The sequence below is a fragment of the Streptopelia decaocto genome (assembly GCF_964273445.1).
Source record: "Streptopelia decaocto genome assembly, chromosome: 13".
NCBI classification, from domain to species: Eukaryota; Metazoa; Chordata; class Aves; order Columbiformes; family Columbidae; genus Streptopelia; species Streptopelia decaocto.
In genome coordinates, this window is record NC_138668.1 from 7,418,870 (window position 1) to 7,431,226 (window position 12,357).

The following is a 12,357-nucleotide window of genomic DNA, read 5'->3' on the forward strand; positions in this document are numbered from 1 at the left end:
ATATATCGATTACGATGAGTGGAAAAAATTGAGAGTTTTAGCTGTACTCTTTTTGACCTTGTTATCTTCACTCAATTTAGAAAGTATACATTTGCATTGCTTAGAAATGTTTGTGTCTCATTCTGTAATGCCACTAGATGTGTAAGTAAAGTGTGTTTCGGAGTTGTATCTTGTTTTTGAAAGAAGTGTAGCAGTAAATAAGGGCTGCTTCTCCCTAATGCATAGAACACAGCTAGGTGAGTAATTGCTAATTTGGGAGCCCATATGCATGATCAAACGTAAGTCCGGTTCCCTTCTAAAGTGGTTTCTGATAGAAATGAAGGCAATTGTTCGGAATCAAATTGAAATTCATGAGATAAAAAATTATTTTTGTCAGAAGTAATGTTTATTTGAATGTCAACACAAGCTGAGTTACAAACTAGGGCAGGGTTGTATAATCCATCTCTTTTGAGGTTAAGAGATTTTCATTAAGTCATAGTTTCATTCTGCCGGATGTGTGTTAGAATACTGAGATTAAAAAATAATGGTGTTAATTTTCCTCAATACTCCCTCTTTGCATACTGTTTCAGTTTGTATTGGCAGAAGTAGTTCAGCAGAGCTCTCTTACTGTCTGTGTTTTCAGGCCAGTTTCAAGTAAAACACATGGAGCAGACACCTGACAGACTAATGAAGGTATATGATGGAGTATAATGAAGGTATATCACCAACAGGGAGGGAAAGCAGCTTGACAAGTTTCTTTGGTCTTACTTGAGGAAAATTGTTAAAAGGATACCAAATGATGATCTGTTTTGTATATTACAAGAAGCAGTATTTGGAGTGTATCTCCTGGTACTTGCTGTTTCCTAGGCTAAATCTGGGTCTTTGCTTTGGGATTGGGAACTCTTTATGTGACCGTATGCACAATTTAAATAGTGTAATCTCCCTTGTTTTAGAAGGTCATAGACCAAAGCATTCTTCAAAAACTTTATTAGATATTGCTGGTTATTAAACCCTCCGGCTGATCTGCCTTTTGTATGTTGTGCTTTCTTTTCTTCCCACTCTTCGTCCATGTGTATTAGAGAGAAATACTATCGGAGAAAGTGAGATTCCAAGTAAAAATGTAGGAATGTATTCTTTGTCTCCTTTAAAATTTTCATGCTTTACGTGTTTGTTTACAGTTCATTGTAACTTGGATCTCCAAACTAATGTTACTTGTGCATACAGGTTTGCATGTATAACTAGATAATTCTTTTAGTTTCAGGAAAACTACTATATGTTAAGATTGGGTGGATGACTCTGTCTCTTAAGCACGAAATAAAGTTTAAAAATCATGTTACTTGAAGGAAAATATACTGTGAAATTCGGTATCTTGGTGTTAGGGAGCATTTTTTTGAGTTTGAAAAAAGCATTGTTGAATTCAAGAGTTCAGACTTTTGACTTATGGCTATATGTATGTGTGCAGCATCACTTGAACAGAGTCGTTCAACAAATTAAGAGCTGCCATTCCCAAAATAAGTACAGGCATTCCCCCCAAAAGTCATTTCAATGATAACCCTTTCAAACAGGACTTTATATGATGCTCGTACGGAAATGAGGTGCGGGCGTGTGTGTTAACGATCTGAAGGTACGGGAATAACGGTTTCATTTCTGTTTTCAGTACGATGCTGTTCCAATGCAGTCCAGCGTGGTGTTGTGCTCCTGCTCGTCCCCCTCGATGGTGAGGAGCCAGGCAGACCCCAGCGCTCCGGCGGCGGCCCCGGCCTGCGGCAGCAGACAGGGCCCGGCCATGGAGGGCCCGGCCGAGCCGCGGCCCGGCGCCCTCCCGCAGCACGCGGGGCAGCAGCCGCCGCAGCCTCGCAAGAAACGCCCCGATGACTTCAAATTTGGGAAGATCCTGGGAGAAGGATCTTTTTCGACGGTAATGTTACTTTTTGTAACTACATTTTATAACGTTAACTTTTTATATTTCAATCTATGCCATTTATGTGAAGAAGTAGTACTGTGACAGATCTTTGTAAATATTCCTCATCGCTCCTGTTGCCTTCCTTTTCTCCCCCCTATAAGAAGATTTGGCAATTTACTGTGGCTTATATTACAATCTTCAGAATTCTTCTGGGAAAAAAAAAGAGTAAATTGGTGATTACTCCAGCAGGTGTATGAGTCTCTTAGCAAAACAAGCATCATGATGCTGAACAGAATTCCTGCAGAGGTCTTGCTGAAGCCAGCATAATATGAACACGTGCTTAACTATTTTGCTGATTGCAGTTGCAATACCTTATTTTGGACAATCGTTATTCCAAATAACTACTGGAAGTTCAAAATCAATGTTCGTGTATGTCTTCAATGAACCATTACAATGTATTTTCTCTCCTCTGACAACAGGTTGTCTTGGCTCGAGAACTGGCAAGTTCTAGAGAATATGCCAGTAAGTATTGACTCCTTCAACAAGAACGTTTTAAAAATACAGTATCAATGTAGTCCTGTTAACAAAACACCTGTTGCTGGGATTATGACAATTTTAAACAAAACCAATTACTTAGATGGACTTCATTTGGCTGTATCTCCTGCATTTTCATTCTGTCTTTTTCTTCACTAAGTTAAAATTCTAGAAAAACGCCATATCATAAAAGAAAACAAGGTGCCGTACGTGACACGAGAGAGAGATGTCATGTCCCGCCTGGATCACCCGTTCTTTGTGAAACTCTACTTCACCTTTCAGGACGACGAAAAGCTATGTATCCTTTGTGTGTTAAAATTTGCTGTAACGCTTTCTTTAAAGTGTGCAATCCTCAGTTTTGGTTCCTTTGAAACATTTTCTAACAGGAATGATGAGAATAACTTTGGGTATTTAAAATATCTTAATGTTTGCGATGCAGTTTTCACAATCGTAATTTTAATAGAAATGAAGCAAATAGAATGAGTGCGCACCCGCAAAGAGATGAGCAGGTGACTTGTGGGACAGGGGAGATGAATAAAACAATAACTTATATTGTCCATGTGGTAAGTGCTGAAGGGTGACTTGCAACACTCTAAATTTAAAATATTGGTTTTTTTTTAAAAAAAATGTTTTAGAAATGTTTTATTTCTTACATATAGTAAACCACTACAATAGATATGTTTAAAATAGGGATAGCCAACTATATTTACTACTATTTCTTATTTGAACAATTAATCTATTAACATTTTTCTTGTGTAAAAGTCCTTACAGAAAAATCTGAGTGATAGCTGAAACTCTTCTGTTTGGATCATGGTTTCCTAAGTTTTCTCTCTAGCAGTAATTGCAAAGTGCAGTTTCATCTTGAAAACTCATTAGCTTGCGGTTGGCTTTTCTTTGTGAAGAAAATGTTAATTATGTGAATTTCCTCCTAAACTTCCTGCTTCGCATTGGCGGTACCAAGGGCAGAAAGGTCTGTGTCCGGGGTCAGTGTTTGTCACAGGGGCCGCTGGCAGCGCTGATGGGCCCCGTGTCTTGTGTGTGTACGTACGTAAGCACACGTGTACAGGTGTGCACCAACAGAGCTTACAGGGGCCTTTTTTCTGTAATGTGAACACTAGTTTATTGAACACTGGTCTGACTCTAGAACTTTCCAGATGATGGGGCAGTTTTAAACTTAGGTTGAATGCTTGTTATGGCCGTAAGTAGTTCTCTTCGAGGGCAATTATGTATGTAGTTTAAATGAATTATTCAGGTGACTGTCTGGAAAAACTGCAAATTTAACCCTCTATGTAGTCTTTGCTATGCTAAAAACTTGGGAACTGTCCTAAGTTGTTAATATATTTAATACATTGTTTGGGGTTGCTACCATGTAAAGTTTCAAATTAACCAGCTTCTCTTTGCTGTTGTTCGTGTATTTTTAGTATTATTCTTGTCTTTGAAATAAGCTATGGGCAGTTTTGTTTTAGAATGGGTCAGTGATAGACCTTAACTATACTCACATTCAGATTTTGGGCTTAGCTATGCCAAAAACGGAGAGCTGCTAAAGTACATACGCAAAATTGGCTCGTTTGATGAGACCTGTACCAGGTTTTATACTGCTGAAATTGTATCAGCCCTGGAGTATTTGCATGGAAAAGGAATTATTCACAGGTAATAAAAAGCTGAGAGCAACATGCATTTGATTATGCACAAGTTTTTTTTTCTAGAAATGTTCTTTTTGAAGTCTAAAGCAAATGTGGATTTCGTGGAAAGCTAATGAGAGCGTAATAGCATTTCTCTAGCATTAGTACCGTTGTTAAGGAGCTAAACAGAGAAAACTTTAGGAGGAGAGCCAGTCTCTTTTATCAGACCAACTGTTCCAGCATGAAAAAGTAAGAGACTTTTTGAATTAACATTACAAAAAACTTATCTTTTTCAGTCTTGATTGGTTGGCCTAGATTTCTAGATTCTTTACCAGCGTACAAAGATACTTTGTATGTTGCCTTTTCTTGTCAACTGAGGATACTTGGTGAAGAGTAAATATTATAACAGCATAACCCAATGCTACTTTGTGTTGTTGCTAGTGAACCTCTTGACATCTAACTCTGTATTGCTATATATTGTGTGCACGATACTGTGAGATCTGGTTTTATTCAGGATCAGAGGCAGTGTCCACACATACATTTGAAATACGGATTATACATGAATTTGTATATGACAAATGCCATGGAGGCAGTTTGCAGTTCTTCCCTGTTCCAGCCACGTCACTGGGCTGGGGAGGTCGCAGCTGCTTGACTGACTGGAGTTTTGCACTGAGTCACAGGCCTAGAAGATCTTACTGCCAAATCAGCCTGTCAGATGCTATTTAAATTAAGGGATTTTGTTTGTTTTTGTTGAACAAGTGAGATGCACAATAGCTTGGTTTTGAGATTATTCATTATTTCAGGTCTTTGCAGAAAAAATGTTAATTAATAGGCCTTTCAAAATCTTTTGACAGCTACAGGTTAGAGAAAGGCGACATAACAATTTTCATAGAATGCCTACATCATTTTGATAGTGTTATGTACATAAGCCACTAGACAGTTTTGCAACTGTAACTTATGTGCTGTTTAAATACGAAAATCTACCTTTTCCAGGGACCTTAAGCCAGAGAACATCTTGCTGAATGAAGACATGCACATTCAAATAACAGACTTTGGAACAGCAAAAGTATTATCTGCAGATAGCAGGCAAGGTATGCAATTATTTACTTCATCATGTGACACAGGTAACTATAGGCAAGTGGGCCTTTGAAAATATGTGTGTTGTATTTACCAGATTGTAACCTTTAAATATCGTTATCTCTTATGTAACAAAATCACTGAGAGATCTTGAAACAGTTTTGAGTGTCACTGCTTAGATTATGTGAGAAGAGGTAATATTTGGTGTGGCAGTATAGCCAGCTAGGCCACCAAATAGCAGGAAGTTAAACTGCTTCAAATTACTGCTCATTTGCAAGACAAGAATACAAACAGTTACTTCAGATGAGCTGAAACAGTAGGTTTTTGCTCTGCTTATGTATTTAACCCCAGTGACTATCAGAGTTGCTCACATGTGAGGGCTGTACGATTCTTGTGTCACTGGTTGCTTGGCATTAACCTGTGACTCAATGATGCTGCAAACAATGTCTGAACGAAGGACTGAACTGAACTGGATTGGTTGAACTTTTTACTTGGATGTAGTAATCTTATCTTGGTAGATTTTATACCTAACAAAGTGCCTAAATGCCCAGCTTCTTGAACCTAATTCTTGTGGGTTCTTTGTAGTGTTACATAACTTTGCCTTTGGGTTTTTGATTGGGTGGAGGAAGGGGAAGGTTGTCTTCTTCAGAGTATGTATTTGCTTATTTCTTTCAATTTCCTTACCAGCACGGGCAAACTCATTTGTAGGGACAGCACAGTATGTTTCTCCAGAACTGCTAACAGAGAAATCTGCCTGTAAAAGGTGAGGAATCAAGTATTTCAGATTTTAGAACTTTACTGACTGTGCCAGGATACTGCCAAATGGAAGGGGCGGGGAGCGGTTTAAAAAAAATAGAGAGATGGATTAGGTGTCAGGAGAAGGAAGTGGGTCATGGATTTCTCTTATCCATAAATAAATTGGAAAAATTTGTTCCGTCATCCAAATAACGTAGTTATTTTAATTCTGTTTTATATTAACTTGCTCTAATGTGGTAATTCCTGCTACAAAAACAACAATATCAAATTCTGTCAGTTAGGGGAAAGGCTACAGCTTTCTTTGATTTGTACTTCCGATCAACTTGTAGTTATCTTTGCTAAGCTTTGATTGAGGTTTGCGATGATTTAAAGCTCATCTCTCTGCCTGATATGAGTGATACCGTTAAGAGATTTCTTACCTCATTTAAATGGGTTCTTGATGATAACTTGCAGACTGTTGTATATCTATTTTATTACAATGGTGGAAGAATAATCAAAATAATCACTGAGAAATGATAGGGAAAAGGAGTTCTTTTATATGAGTAACTGTGGTAACTTGTGCTAGCGTTTCTTAAAGTGATAGAAATACCGTTAGACTTCCCACTTTTCTTCTAGTTAAGAGGTTTTGACTGGTTTGGCTAATGGAAATACTTCATGAGGCTTTCATCTCCTTTTAGAAGTTACATAATCCTTGATCTTTACAGAAAACTCCTAATTTGAGTAGTTTGGAGTCTTTGTTAGTATTTTAGTCTTCCATGAGGATTTCTAAGCTTTAATGAAATCTACGTATAGTTTACCTTGAGGTAAAATAAGCTAAAAATACTTTCAGGCCAACACACTGAAACTTAAGACTTTCCATCACCCATGTACTATATATTCTACCTTTTTCTTTGCATCTTAAGAAAAGCTTTAAGAGAAAAAGCTGTATTGTGACCTATTTTGCATAAAATATTTAGAGGAAAGGATTTTAATTCTGAAGGAGCATACATTGCATTAAGTTGGATGCATTTTTGAATTGTGGTAGTGGATAATAAGTATTCTTTTTAGTCTCATTACATACTCATTAATTATTTTTACGGTGGATTTGACAGTCTTGCGCATGTGCCTGTGGTCAGTTGTTGTGAGGTGGTTACTCTATACTTTCCCCAAAGTTGTGTTGCCAGCCTACTCTTCTGTCAAGGAATGCTGTGGAAATTATGCTAGGCAGGTTTGTCCAGTGTGTTCATGCTGTGTTCTAACTAACAGAAGCTTAAGAATTATTTTTTTTAGTTACAGTTTAAATACTTCTTATAGGAAAACACGCTATATGTTTTGTTTTGGTTTGATTTTTTTTCTTCTTTCTTTTGAAGCTCTGACCTCTGGGCCCTGGGATGTATAATATATCAGCTTGTGGCTGGATTGCCTCCATTTAGAGCTGGGTAAGAGATTTAAGCTAATTCTTTACATGTGGATCATAAATATATTGACTTGGTGTTACCTTTTACCTTACTACCAGTTCTGAAGTACAACTTTCTGTGGTTCAGCATTGGTGTTGATGTCATGCCTGCTTTTATTTGTCCATTCTGATGTCATGAAGATGCTTACACAGCTATAGCTAGAGTTCCTGAGAGAGATTTCTTAATGTATCCTAGGATTTCACATGTAATTTATACCCTAAAGGTAACAATGCCTATGTGAAGAGGGTATGGGACACCTCTGTATTGAGCTATTTGAACTTTTCTTATTATTCAGGTGTCTGATACAGGATCATAGGTACTTGGAAGACTGTACCCCTTTGCCCTAGCAAGAAAGATTTATGGGAATGCGACTTAACTTGTAGATCTCCCGTTTAAAATTTGTCCAGGTTATGTACTGTTAAGATGAAAGAATCATAAAGAACTAATAACAAGAGCTATTTCTTTTTCTTTTGCAGAAATGAATATCTTATATTCCAGAAGATAATAAAGTTGGAATATGACTTTCCAGAAAAATTTTTTCCCAAGGCAAAAGACCTTGTTGAAAAGCTATTGGTAATATTTGCTGCTGTTGAATGATTTGATGACATTGGAAACATTCAGCTTATGTAGTTATTTTTTCCCTAAAGTTTCTATGCATTCTATTGCAAACCTTATAATAAGAATTACTGTAAGCATTCTTGACTTTCTATGGGAGTGTCTTGAAAATCAATATCCATTATTAAACAGCACTTAGATTATTATTTTTTAAAATCTGAATTCTAAAGTGTGGACAAGGAATGTCTCTCAGTAGCAAAGGGTTCTTATTACTGTACATTACACACAGAAGTTAAGATTCAAAGCTTAGGTTTATGTAGTACTCAGCTTAATAATGAATAGTTTGGTTGAATGTAGTGTACTCTACATTACGGTGTAAGTCAGCCTTACCTTGCATTTTTGCATGCACTTACCTTGCACTTAATGCACGTCCCAATAGTATCATCCAAAGGACTCCTCTGCATTTGAATGTTTGACAGGAAGGAAGAAACGATAGTTCTGCCTCATCAATAAGATATAGTCATGACACTAAAATGAACATGCAGAGAACATTTTAGGTGGTTCAAGCGTTTCGAGGTTCAGTAGTCCAGTGTACTGGCATGGCGCAGGCCCGAGGAGGAAACTGCCGTACGTTTGTGGATGGTGATGAGTGCGGCCATCGTAAAGGGCTGGCCACGTGTTCCCTGTCCAGGCCAGCACAATGGCCACGGCAGGGCCTGCTGAGCAGTGAGGTCCAGGTTGCTTCAACATCCTGAGAACTCTGCAGTTGTAGGTGCTTGAGAGGTTGATGTTTGACACCAACTATAGCTTACACAGCTTCTTGCATCACTACAGTGTGATGCTGGGCTATACTTCAATGAGCTGTGCTCTTTTGGGCCTTCTCTGTATGCTTGCTTGGTTTTGGGTCTGTCTTTATGAAGAAACAAAGCCAAAAAAAATTGTGTGGACCCAAAGAAGTGCTCCTTTCTCTAGATCTGTGAGCTGGTCTAGTACGAAATCGTGCTGGCAAGCCATACTGTGACAAATAACATCTCGTATTATAAGCAGTCTCCTTGTATTCTAGATACGTATGCTTGGAGCAGTGAGACAAACTGTTTCTAAGTTTTCACATGCTGCTGTGCAAATGTGAATGGTGCTCGCCCCTTCCTCATCATTATTTTATGCATGTTAACTTAATTGTCATTTGCTCAGGTTCTAGATGCTACCAACAGATTAGGTTGTGAAGAAATGGGAGGATATGGACCTCTTAAGGCTCACTCCTTCTTCGAATCGATTGTGTGGGAGAACCTACATCTTCAGACACCCCCAAAACTTACAGCGTATTTACCTGCTATGTCAGAGGATGATGAAGACTGTTATGGAAATGTATGTTTTTTCTATTGCTATATTCAGCTTTGATGCTGTGTGAGACCTTTGTTAAAGCATAATTATAGCATATTAACTAATCTTATTTAAACTACTGATTAGTATATTTTAATGAAGACTCAATGATTAAGTATCTAATATAAAATTACTGGTTAAAACTTGAACTAGTCAACATTTTTTTTTTTCTGATGAAGTGGGTTTTCAGAAAAACTACTGGTTGGCTTTGCTTTTGACCAACCATACTTTTTTGGATAAGCACCTGTTAATCTATAGAGAGCAGGCTGTCTTTTTGCACAAAAGCATAATAAACAAAAGCATGCTTAAAGAAGGGCTGCAGTTTAGTGTAAAATAAGCTTTTTAATCCAATAAATGTCCTTACTTCATTTTGTTTCCTCCTCTAGTATGACAATCTCCTCAGTCAGTTTGGTTGCATGCAAGTTTCTGGTTCTGCCTCTTCCCATTCACTGTCTGCCCCAGAACCAAGTACAGCACAGACATCAGGAGGAAACATCGAACAGTATATTCATGATCTTGACAACAATTCCTTTGAGCTGGACTTACAGTTTTCTGAAGATGAAAAGAGGTTACTTCTGGCAAAACAAGCTGGGGGAAATCCCTGGTAAGGTCTTTGAATGCAGCTCATCTGTTACTCGCACAGCAGTAGCGATTCAGGAAAATATGTTACTTTGATTCAAATTACTCTTTGTCAATCTTAATATCTTCAAGCAAACAATTAGCAACTAGATTTTTCTTGACTTCTATTTTTAAAGTAATGGTAGCAAAACCCTAATACTATGTTTCTAAAATTTACAGGGTCTGGAAAGTGTTATGGAGTATGTTTATAAGACAGGCAGAAATGACACTGTACCAGTGCTTCCCTCTACAGAGAACTTGAAGTCCCTCTTTCTTACAGTTGCCATATGTTGGTGGTTTTTTTTGAATGATAATCATAGAATGACACAACAGTTCAGGTTGAAGGGACCTTCCCAGCTCCCCCAGTGCCACCCCTGCCATGAGCAGGGACATCTTCACCAGCTCAGGTTGCTCAGAGCCCCGTCCAGCCTGGCCTGGGATGTCTCCAGGGATGGTTCAGCCACCACCTCTCTGGCCAACCTGAGCCAGGCTTTCACCACCCTCATTGCAACAATTTCTTCCTCATGTCCAGCCTGAACCTCCCTCCTTTGGTTTAAAACCATCACCCCTTGTCCTGTTGGTATCTGACCAAAATTCCTCCAGACCACGTACTTATTAGGGTTTATCTTCACTCTTGAGAGGAGTTTCTCATCTGTGATTTTTTTTTTTTCTTCCCTGTGTCAGATTGTAGAGGAACTATTTGGTGTGGAATGAGGAAGAGTCCAAAATTCATCTAGTAAAGTTGTTCAGGATTCTGTGGCAGAAAAGAAGACACTAGGGAGAGACATGTAAAATTGCTTGATAATCATAATAAAAGATGTTTCTGTGGAAGAAGTACTTCTGGAGTAATAGTTATTTTTCTTTTTTTTAAGGCATCAGTTTGTAGAAAATAATTTAATCCTAAAAATGGGTCCAGTGGACAAAAGAAAGGTAAGGGCTTTTCTAATTCCCTGTAACAAAATTCAGCTGTTAAATTTTTGCACAGTGGCAGTACAGATAAGGAACCTGGTTTAGAGCTTCCTTGTGTAACTTATAAATAAGTGTCAAATAGTTTTGTTTACTTATTAAAATGTAGTGATTTGTAAATGTTGTTTCTGAAGGTAGTGGTATGCTCTTGATTTTTGGAAAAGGCTAAAAGTAAATGTGCTATTGGTGCTTTCATTTCGAGCCTAGAAAATGAGTGTTTGTTCCCCCTCCTCCTCCCAGTCTGGTACAGCCCACTGGACGCTTTGTTTTGATACACGTCTGCATGTGGACTGAGCCACAAATATCAGAAAACACGATACAAGTCCATATTATCCTTACCTGTGGCGTTTTTCCTGGCTCCAGCTAGTGGCTGTATCCTGAGAGAGGCAGAGGTGACATCGCAGCAGCTTTAAATATGAGCTTCAAGGTGGCTAGATGAACAACAATAGTCTGTCAGCTTTACAGGAATGGAGATTCTCTTACATCTAAGTTACTACCTGCTTATTCCTAATTTTCTCCACAGAATCACGAGTATTGATTTCTGTACTAGAATCTTTGACAAATAGATTGTGCTTCACTCTGTGCAGCTGGTTGTTTGCTTTGTTAGAACTTCAAGATGCTTTCTAAAATAGTACTTGTGTTTTGCCATGCAGTAGGAACGCACCGCAGCCCCCAAAAAAGGAGTGAAGTCAAATAAGCAAAAGGAAAAGCAGAGTTCCCCAAGCTCAAATATACTGTCCTGTCACTGAGCTCTTTTAATTCTACCTCTGTTGTTAAATTCAGAGCTCTATGCATTTACATTTTTTTTCCTCATGCTTTTTTTGCATTACTGTTTCTACTTTTCTTCTCAGGGATTGTTTGCACGACGGCGCCAATTGCTGCTCACAGAAGGGCCCCACCTGTATTATGTGGATCCTGTCAACAAAGTTCTAAAAGGAGAAATTCCGTGGTCTTTAGAGTTGCGGCCAGAAGCCAAGAACTTTAAGACATTTTTTGTTCACACAGTAAGTGACTTTCTTGAATTTCTTTGTAAATTGCCCTAAAGTCCTTGGACAATTATTTTAAGTTGTTAACAAACAATTTTTTCTGGAGAAGATATAAGTCCTTAAATAGAAGAGCTGATAGCCTTAATTTAAAAACAAACCACAAAAAACATACACAAAACCCCCCCTAACAACAAAAAAATCCTGATGATATACACATTTCCCTCAAAAATAGAAATGTATTTTTTATTATTCATGTGTAAATAAAGTATAAGTGGCTTTTGAGATTTGAAGGAAGGTCTTAAGAAGGACTTCTAACATTTAGCTGTCTTAATACATAGTGGATCACAAGGAATGTCGCAACAATATATTGTCAGTTGACTGCTTAACAATATTGAGATGCCAGATGTATGGTTACTCAGTAATATGTAATATTATATAACTAACCGAATTTAACTTTTGCAAGGTTTATTAATTTATTCTGAATAATTATTTTATTGTTAGGTGAAGAATAATTAGTGTCTTTTTGGTTAAACTGTTTGGAGTAC

General features: G+C 37.9%; 1 protein-coding gene across 2 annotated transcripts in view; it reads left to right on the plus strand.

The window, feature by feature from the left end:
* PDPK1 (3-phosphoinositide dependent protein kinase 1) overlaps positions 1–12,357 on the plus strand; it is a 61,310-nt gene that overhangs the window by 10,294 nt on the left and 38,659 nt on the right. For both annotated transcript variants that reach the window (XM_082064448.1, XM_082064446.1), the window contains exons 2-13: positions 1,637–1,897; positions 2,362–2,404; positions 2,577–2,714; positions 3,922–4,066; positions 5,032–5,129; positions 5,803–5,878; positions 7,221–7,289; positions 7,784–7,880; positions 9,054–9,227; positions 9,629–9,846; positions 10,733–10,790; positions 11,678–11,830. In XM_082064448.1, the coding sequence (XP_081920574.1) occupies positions 1,637–1,897; positions 2,362–2,404; positions 2,577–2,714; positions 3,922–4,066; positions 5,032–5,129; positions 5,803–5,878; positions 7,221–7,289; positions 7,784–7,880; positions 9,054–9,227; positions 9,629–9,846; positions 10,733–10,790; positions 11,678–11,830 (1,530 nt within the window). The remainder of the gene's footprint in view (positions 1–1,636; positions 1,898–2,361; positions 2,405–2,576; positions 2,715–3,921; positions 4,067–5,031; positions 5,130–5,802; positions 5,879–7,220; positions 7,290–7,783; positions 7,881–9,053; positions 9,228–9,628; positions 9,847–10,732; positions 10,791–11,677; positions 11,831–12,357) is intronic.